General features: G+C 36.8%; 1 protein-coding gene across 1 annotated transcript in view; it reads left to right on the top strand.

Moving 5' to 3' along the window:
• The window catches only part of SP4 (Sp4 transcription factor), a 28,560-nt gene extending 18,725 nt beyond the window's left edge, over window positions 1-9,835 (top strand). Inside the window, exons 4-6 of the mRNA XM_062508218.1 lie at window positions 4,446-4,674; window positions 4,909-5,108; window positions 6,160-9,835. Coding sequence (XP_062364202.1) covers window positions 4,446-4,674; window positions 4,909-5,108; window positions 6,160-6,407 — 677 coding nt within the window. The 3' untranslated portion in view covers window positions 6,408-9,835. The remainder of the gene's footprint in view (window positions 1-4,445; window positions 4,675-4,908; window positions 5,109-6,159) is intronic.
• Window positions 9,836-10,035: the final 200 nt, after the last annotated feature.

The raw sequence follows: 10,035 nt of genomic DNA on the forward strand, positions 1-10,035 counted from the left end.
TATGATATTCTAAAACCCCAAATTCCAGACCCTTCACCATGTGGTATTGCACACTTCTATTCAAACTAACACCAGTGATTCCAACTCCATCACTCAGATTTGGAAGCCTTCTCTAAGGCCTCAAGTCAAAAGCAGTGTTCTCCTGAGGACCAGTGCCAGAAAGCACAGAAAGTTCAAAACTCCCAGGCCTTCAGGGTTCCAACAGCTCGTCTCATTACTTGGACAGTGAAGGTTGGAATCAGCAAAATATACTGTATTTTTAGAAAAGCTGAACAGGCTTCTCTATAAATGTGGATTGGCCATATCCTAGAATTATATCCTGGATATTAACCAGTAATCATGGGATGAGCAAAGGAGTCATCCTTCTCAGGGTTCAAGTGTCTCAATTCACATCTTGCTTGAAAAGCCTTGGTTTGGCTGCTCTCTTGATTTAGGATAAATTTAGGGAGGAAACTTTTGAAGGGGTCTATTTAGAAAGTAGATTTAATCAATCCTTCCCCCAACCAGTTTAGGAGGTAAATTTTCTTCAAGAGAAGTGGAAAAGCTGCTTATTTAATGAGCAAAGTACTCACAAACAGGAAAAACAAAAAGAATAATACTAAGCAATAAAATTTCTTGTTGCTCTGAAGAGATAAGAGATGCAGAATCTAAAGTCTTTTTTTTTAGGTATGTCTTTTTTCAGGTTAGGAGCTGGCAAGGCAGCATCCAAGGGGTGCAGGGGGTGCCTCTCCACACTGGGGTTTGCTGGTGTGGATTCTCAATGTTTGTCTTCTGGACCGGAGCAGAGTTCAACAGTTCCTCTGAAGAAGGCACAGTCTAGAGAAAAACTTCTTGTCTTGGCTAATGAACTAGAAGCTAGTGTAAAATAAAGAAAGACTCTCCATTTTTTCCTCCCAGCTGCAGGGCTGCAAACTCAGAGAGCACTCTGAGAGTTTTGTTTTTTTTTTCACTGCCTGTGCTAAGCAGCACAGTCTGTGAGAAAAGGAATTTCAGGGGAGTAAAAATGAAACTTCTGCAGATAAACGGTGTGCATATTCTACCCTCCCTTTGCTCTCTCTGTCTCTCTGGGCCTTGTTTAGAGCTACAGGGTCCATTTCTGGGCAAAAATATAGATGATGGGGATACCAGGATACCACATCATAAAGTCACCTCAGGACACCAGCCCAGGGAAAGGTTGCATCAAAACTTTAATATCAATACAAGAAAAGCAGAGAGAAAGAGATAATAATCTTCTTCAACTGAGTTCTGACCACAGCCTGCTTAGGTCTCAGGACTTCTTTGCTCATTTGGACTTTGTGACATAGATGGATTCATCCTTCTAACAGAATGTAATAAAAAAGTGTAATTCTTAACAATGTACTAAAAAATGTGACGGATAAAGAAAATAGAATAGGAGGCTGCAGCAGGCCATAATATCTATTATATCTTTAATGTTTGTAGTGACCAGTCACAGACCCTTCCTTTATGGTGCTGCTCTGTGAATTAAAGGAGTTAGCACCTTGGGTATGTTTAACATGGATGGAGAGTGGATTTTGCTCTGCAAAAGACTGCACATTGACCAAGTTTTCCTTTTCATTTACCTTTGGCTGACCAGAAAGTGCAAGTGTGTTTTATCACAAGCAATCATATTTTCATATTAATATTATCATATTAGGAGAAGCATTAGATATATATAAAAAAGTTATTAGTTTTTGGGGGGATTTTTTGGTTGGTTTGTTTTGGTTTTTTTTGTTTGTTTGTTTGTTTTGGTTTTTTTTGGTTTTTTTTTTTTTTCTCTCTGGCTGTTTATATCACTCAGTCGGTGTTCCAGCAGCTTAATAGCCTGACAAGGAGATGCCCAGGACTAGCAGTTGCTTTGGAAGTTCTAGTATCCTCTTCAGCTACTGTTAGACCAAAGTACTTGATATTACTATTTGCATTTATATCATTATGTTCTCCTTACCCTATCATACTCTCCCTCAAGGATTATCATGAGTGCTTGTCTTTCATATTAAAGTATGGGAAATATATACATTTCCAGTACATTACTATTCTGAAAAGAAAGACTTGGTTTTGTCCTAAACATATGGGGGCCCTCTGCACTCAAGGTTAAGCCTGCAATTATTTTTCATTTGCTGCTGATATCAGCATGCTTTTAGATTTTTTTGTTTGTTTGCTTTTGTGGGTTTTTGTTGTTTGTTTTTTTGTTTGTTTTTTTTTTTTTTTACTGTCTGCTCAACAGTAAGTGGTATTCAAACACTATCTCTTATGGGCTTGTCCTTGTTCTTTTCAGAGAACTGAAAACACTCTGTGTCTGTCAGTATTTGTGGCTTTCTTAAGAAGACAAGGAATTAATGTTTATTCATATCTAGGCAGATTAGACTAAGGGAGATAGATAACTGGGAAAATTTGGTCCGTGTTTCAGGTGAAGGTAATCTGGTACTCACCTAGGCAGAAACCAGATTTTTTCTATTTCCTGTAGCCAGCAGTGGCCTTGAGATGACAAGTCACTTTGGGAGGTTCTCTGCATATGATATTCTTCAGTCCTAACTTATGTTCATGTGTGTGGTGGTGTTAGGTGGTGTGTGTTGGGTTTCATATCTGGCTCATAGCATGGTGTTGCACAAGATAGTCTCTCCAAGCATCTGCTGCCCCTCAGCAATCACGTGAACGAAGTAGTCCCATGCTGGGCTGTGTGTCAACTCATGCAGTAGCTGGGCCCTTTAGGCTGCAGTGAGAGCTTTCTTCTTGTCTCCATTGGTGGTGTCTGTTATGGATGCTACAGAAGTCATTAAAACCCATTCAAATATCTCTGAATCCTGTTATCCCCGAGGAATTTCTACATTTTAAATTAATTTTTCAGTACTGAGGACTTTCATGTCTTAAAATATTTTATTCTGCTCTAAAGAATTCTGGTTGCCTGTTACACTCTCTAAATAAGGATCTAGTATTTCCTTTAATTTCACAGTTGTATGAAGGCAGTGAATTTTTGAAAATGGCAGCATCTAATTATATTTTGTCCCATTTCTGTTACTAGGAGGGCTGGCGTTCAGTGTTGTCATCTTGTCATTGGAAGTCATATCTCTGTGTCAGATTTAATTTATTATATGTATTTTTTTAGTCTATATAGTACTAACTTTTTTAACAAACATAGTATTACTTTGTTGTTCAAGAAACTACCCTTCCTACCTGTATTGGAATACTTTCTTTTGCTTTAGTATCAAGCCAGTAATCCAGATTTCCTTAAGTCAAGAAGGCCAATGAGATAATGGACTTAAGCAATGAAGCTGAATTCTTCGTTTATCAAGTCAGTCTTGGAATTTTATTTGGCCCCTTCCCTGGGGAGGATGTTCTGGTGATCTACCACCCTCTCAGTGAAGAGCCTTTTCTTAATGTCCCACCTGAACTTCCCCTGGTGCAGATTCATGCCATTCCCTCATGTCCTATCACTAGTCACCAGAAAGAAGAGAGAGAAGATCAGCACCTCTCCCTCCACTGTTTCCCTTGAGGAAGGTGTGGACTGCATGGAGGTCACCCCTCAGCCTTCTCTTCTCCCAGCTGAACAAACCAAGTGACCTCAGCCGCTCCTTCTAAGCTTTGCCCTTGAGATCTTTCGTTGTCTTGGTCCCCTCCTCTGGACACACTCTAACAGTTTGATGTTCTTACATTAAGGCTCCCAAACCAGCACAGGGTGCTCTTAAGGTGAGGCTGCACCAGTGCAGAGCAGAGTGGGACAGTCACTTCCCTCACTTGGCTCACTGCGCTCTGCTGGATGCACCCCAGGGTACAGCTGGCCCTTTCAGCTACCAGGGCACAATGTTGACTCCTCTACAGCTTGCCATCAACCCAAACACCAGATGTCTTTCTCCAGGGCTGCACTTGCTTCTTGTCCCCCCATTTATACATCTAACCAGGATTACCCCATTCTGAGTAGAGAATTCTACAAAACAGCAGTCTCAAGAAAGCTTTGGTATGTCAGCTTGTTCAAGTCTAGTCATAAGTTTTTTTCATTCAAAAGTTCCTTTCTGGCTCGATGTTGATTCACAACAGATTGTAACGGGAAGTGACAATTCTGTAAGTGCCATAAAGCAACTTTTTAATTAATGCTAGTTTTCTGAATGCAGATACAGTTCAAAGGTTCTTAGAGAGACATTAATTGGCAATTGACTGAACAACATTTCTACATAAGATTTTGCATGTCTCAGCCTTTAAGAAAAAGAGTACATTTGTTAAACTAGTTAATTTTTCTTAGTATCAGTCAGTAATTTGCAGTCTTGTGCTGTTTTAATAACAAATTACATTAAACTAGCAGGTAGGTGGTGCTTCAGGAAAATGGCTGGATTTAGCATCTTGTTTGTGGCTTCCCTGTGGATTTTTGTCCATCTAATGTAAATGTATAAAGTTTTTTTGTGCATTTCACTTATTGAAATTACTAATAAAAGGTACAAACAAATTTTTATTTACAGGTCAACAGCAAGGACAGGATGGAGTAAAAGTACAGCAAGCCACAATAGCTCCTGTAACCGTAGCAGTAGGTGGCATTGCTAATGCAGCAATTGGTGCTGTTAGTCCTGATCAGATAACACAAGTGCAGCTTCAACAAGCTCAACAAGCTTCTGACCAGGAAGTGCAGCCTGGCAAGAGACTGAGAAGAGTTGCCTGCTCGTGTCCTAATTGCAGAGAGGGAGAAGGAAGGTAAATGTAACTTTTATCAGTATATATTTAAGCATCTTATCACGGCTTGCCTCATTTGGGAATGAGATTGTCCTATATTGCCTAGAGTTTTAATGCTTTCTATTAGAAAGTACATTTGTGTGGGCTTTTTTAGACGGGCTTTAAAATTGCCTCTATTAGCATGAAGTGTTTCTCCTAATAGCTGGTAATGTTTTAGACTATAACTACTTAGCTGTTTAAATATGATCTTTTTAGAGGCAGCAATGAGCCAGGAAAAAAGAAACAGCATATCTGCCATATTGAAGGGTGTGGAAAAGTTTATGGCAAGACATCTCATCTTCGGGCACATCTGCGCTGGCATACCGGTGAAAGACCATTTGTCTGCAACTGGATTTTTTGTGGCAAGCGATTCACAAGGAGTGATGAGTTACAAAGGCATAGAAGAACCCACACAGGTTGGTCGTCCCTCTCTACATAGTACAGCGAGTCTGAATGGTAGTGGCCATAATTAAACAATGGTATCAAGGTTCTCACTTACTAAGTCAGCTGGAAATTACACTTAAGTGTAAATAAAGTCACTTTAAAACAAGGAAGTGGTAGATTCCAGTTTTCACCTGACTGTGAAGTCATGTAAATAAAAAGGGATCTATTCCAACTGTTCTTTTGTATGTAAGCTAGAAAAAGATGACCATTTCATCATAAGTAGCTGATGTACATTAGCTAGTGCCTGATCTAAATGTAATAAATTTAGGTCAGGGATGTAGGATTGGCCATGGACCAATTGTTATTGTTTCCTCCCTTGGATTAGCTCAGTCCTTAAGAAATTTATCTAGTCCATACACTAGATTTGATCTTCTTGGGAAATTTCCTAGAGTTTCAAATGGGAATTGATAAAGCAAATTCTCTTAACAGTTCAGAATGGAAAAGTTGGCCTTTTAAAAGCTGAAAACTTTATCAGCCTTTGTATTTTTAGTCCCAGGAGAGTGTTTCCCCCTCCCTGTCCCTCCTCCCCCAACCTACAGCACCTGATGTCTAAGCACTAATTGCATTTGAACAGTGACAGGACCTTTTGGTAAATTGAATTTGTCTCCCTTAATGTACATCTTCATGGAGCATTGGAATTCATGTTTCTGAATTTGCTTCCCATCACTGAGTAACAAAAGTATTCTTTAAAAATGCTACCAAGTTGTTCTTTGAGTGCTTTTACCTCCCTTGCTCTGGTAGGTTTATGGAAGTTTAGGAAAATTCTCTGGTGTCCTTAAAATTCAAACTTCTCATCAGATAATCACAGTGTAGCAAATACTTGAGAACATTTTAATAGTGTAGAGTAGGTGGCCAAAAGCCTGTGACTGAACAGAACACATCCGGAAATGAATCAGATTGAAAAAAAAGTGTGTCCTTTTAGAGACACTTTGAATGTTGATTAGAATAGAGTGAGATTCAGATGATCAAGCAGTGTTCGGTGTTCTCTTTCAGTAACATTTTGGTTTTCTTCTTTTAAAAAAGGTGAAAAAAGATTTGAGTGCCCAGAATGTTCTAAAAGGTTTATGCGAAGTGACCATCTCTCAAAACATGTCAAAACTCATCAGAACAAGAAGGGTGGAGGAACAGCCCTTGCTATTGTTACCTCAGGAGAACTGGACTCTTCAGTTACCGAGGTTCTTGGTTCTCCAAGAATTGTCACTGTTGCTGCCATTTCTCAAGATTCAAACCCAGCAACTCCTAACGTTTCAACAAACATGGAAGAATTCTGAAAGGATCATTTGTATGGACACCTAGTGCTGCACTTAAGTTTACATACCTTTCAGGATGTGGAAGTGGGCTGGTAAAGTGGATTACAGAGCAGGAAATCTTTTTTTCAGTCATGACTTCTGTAAGTGTTCCAGGTTGGAGGGTCAACATGGGAAGTGTACACCGGTGCAACAAGACAAAAATTTCAAAAATACAAACAGCGCAAATTGATGACTGGATAAACAGATAGAGAAATAATATTTCCATACTGTACTTTTTTAGTTATATGTCTGTATATTCTGTAATGATTTCAAGTGAACTTTCCCCCCCTATTTTAGCAATGTATGTTGTGTTTATAAACCACTTAGTATCAATGTAATACTGGGTGGGCCTTGAGTAGGATTAATACCATTTGATGAAGGCACTTTGTTTTTAACATAAATTTGTAATATTTTCCTGAGAGCGTCCTTTTCCCACAAGGCACAGAAAAACAGAATACAGGATGAACAACAGTGGATATATTTTGGGGTTTTGTCCATCCAACACATCGGTTAATTTTGGCCATCTTTTCTCATGTTTTGGAATTACTCAAATAGCAGCTGAGTGATGCATGCTGCGATGTGATTCTGAGGTGGGCCTCAGATTAATTTTGACTACTACATTATGGTAGTGTGTATAAATGACAATCAGTGAGTTCTAATTCCTCTCTTTGTGTGGAGAGCTAGGTTACATAGAATTAGTGTGAACAGTAGGAAAGATAAAATCATAGAAAGATATTAACATAAGATTTACAGAAGTAATGGTATCTTTACGTAGAATGAAAAAAAAAATTGTGTCAGTTTTTGGTAATTAATTTCATTTTATATTTCCCTGCCCGTGGCAAGGAGGTTGGAACAAGATGATCTTTAAGGTCCATTCCAACCCAAACCATTCTGTGGTTGTATGATTCTGTATTTTAATATATCTGTGGCCCATTTCTAACTTATAGATACCTTGAATCTTAAAAACTTGACCTTAGGTGTTTGACTGTTTAAATTTTGTTAGAATCATGGAAATCAATCAGACAACTGACTGTTGTCCGGTATCTCCTCTCTGTAAATACTAGTTTATTATGTTGTGGTTAATGTGGTGAGTTCTTTGTGCTTTGACTTAATAGCCAAAGAAAAAAATTAATTATCACATCTTAATAAGAAAAGAAGTAAACATTTTCTCTTTCCCATTAAACATTACCATTCCTTTTTTTCTCTTCAAGGATAATATGTAGGCTGATAATAAGTACCTGTTACCTATCAAGTCTTATATTGACTCTCCAACCACAAAACAAAGTGGGAAAAGAGAAATATTATCATCTTTTTGGGACATGACTTTTGGTTTCAGAGGTTTGGTTACATTTTCAGATGTGACAGTGAATATAGAGGAAATGCAAAAAAAAAAAAAAAAAAAAAAAAAGGAAAAAAAGGAAAAAAACAACAACAAAAATTCCATTTTCTATGTGAAAATTCCAGTAGGTACAAGGAGGAAAGATGGCCAAATATTTCATACTCAGGATTTTTAATTACTTCCCCTAGGCATAAGTATAACCTTTTACATCTACAGTCACTTATTAATAAATTATCATGATCGGTTTTTAAGAAGATTTATACACCAAAATATTTTTACGTATCTGAAGGAAGTACAGTGCAAGAAGAACAAGATGTTTTTCTTTCCCCAACAAATTATGAAAGAAGAATGTGTGTGGTAGCTGTTGGTTTGTGAGACATAACAGGTACCCTGTGCATTCCCTGAAGAGCATATACTTCTCATCTGAACAATTTATCAATCTTGTGGTGTTTTCTGTATTTTTGAAGCAAAAGAAATATCATTGTTTACACTGTGTACACTTTAGGCCAGCCCTTTGTAGCAAAATACTAAGCTGAGGGTATTTTATACTTTCAGTTTACATAAAAAGCTTTGAGATTAAAGAAAAACAATTTTACACTGTGGTTATGAATTTCAAGTTTCTTAAAGCTTTTTTAGACTTGTAACAGAGTCTTTAAATTTTAGTTGGGTTTTGTACATTATTTTGTATATTTTATTTAAAGTACTCTTAACTGATGTATCTGGATTTAAAACATCAGAAGCAATTAGGTGTTACATTTAATACAGATGAACATTAGGTAGTATTAACTGTTAATTTTATTATAATGGAAATGAAATGTCAAAGATATATTTTATCATTATGCTTCACAATCAGTGCTCTACATTACTTTATGCAAAGAGGAACTTTCCTAATGTTAATATTTCCTAAAAGTTAACAGTTTTGTAAACTGAAGTTACAAACATTCTGCACAACCATTTCATATGTAATTTTTTTCATGCATACTTATGTATGCAGATAGGAAACCGAAGTAATTTTTAATCTGCAATGAATCCCTGTTATAGATGTATCCAAATCTAAATCTGGTTGGCTTCATAGCATCTCAAGTACATTAACTTGTGTTAGCAGGTGCACATTTTACCACTGGAATTAGAAACATTCTGCCAGTCTGTTCTGCATACCATTCTGAATCCACTTTTCTGTCTTAAAAGGATCGTAAATTTCAATGTCCTTTATTTGACTCAGTGGGATATAGCTGTTGTAAGTAATAGGGCACAGATGTGCAGTAGTATCTTGTTTAATGGCATTTCACTGTTCATTCCCTTTGCCACTGTTAAAAATTTTGCTTTATTGTAATTATCAGTGCAAAGTGTATTTACCATGGTAGAACTCCAGTGTTAGAATAGTTTTTTTTCTTACAATATACTTTCTTTGGTTAGGTTTGTGTATGTGTTGCCGATTACATTAGCAATTGGTGTTAAGTCATTATTTATCACATTCTTTCACGAGAGCAGTAATAAAAGTGTGTAATCTAGGAGAAAAAGTTAATTTGTCAAAGTTAAGTAAGCATGATGTTTAGGTCCTATTTTTCAATTTTATAACTGTTTTATTGCAACAATATTTGTATTTAAGTCTTCATTTTAATGCCTTGTGGTGTTTTTTTTATGCATGTCACTGAATTGTCATCCCGCAAGAATTGATGTGCAGCATAGGGTATTAAATCTACATAATGATTTTGAAACAGAAAAATAGTTGATGGTAAAATGTAATGTAAATGTTTTGCAAAAATTCCTTATAAAAAAAAAGTTTTGTAGTAATATTTCACTTGTAAATTTTTCTAAAAAAAATGGAAAAGGAAAAAAATGAGAGTAATGTTTCCCCACATCTAGAATTTAGAAATTAATTCTTCCAGCAAAGCCTGTAAGGCATTAATCTGACACTTTTACAATGCTGATTTGTATAATTTTTTGGTGGGTTTGGAACTAAAATCATGTACAAGTTGTTGCCTGCAATAACATTTTGCAAGTAACCTATTAAAATTCCCTTGAGTTTAAAAGGTTTCTTCATTTAATTGCTTACAATATAAAGCAGCAATAAATAATGTTTGTATGATAATCTGTTCATCAAGAAGAACACTAGAAAACAAATGCTTCTCAATGGGGAAAGGTTGGCAGCAGCTTCTGGATTTGTGTAATTAAGAGCTGTACTTGCTGGTCAGCATTTCCCAACTGGCAGACTCCCAGCAGGGAATTAAACCAGCAGATTCTAGCTCAGCATGAATTCTGTGGGGTTTG

The sequence above is a fragment of the Cinclus cinclus genome, chromosome 1 (genome assembly GCF_963662255.1).
Source record: "Cinclus cinclus chromosome 1, bCinCin1.1, whole genome shotgun sequence".
Taxonomy (NCBI): domain Eukaryota; kingdom Metazoa; phylum Chordata; class Aves; order Passeriformes; family Cinclidae; genus Cinclus; species Cinclus cinclus.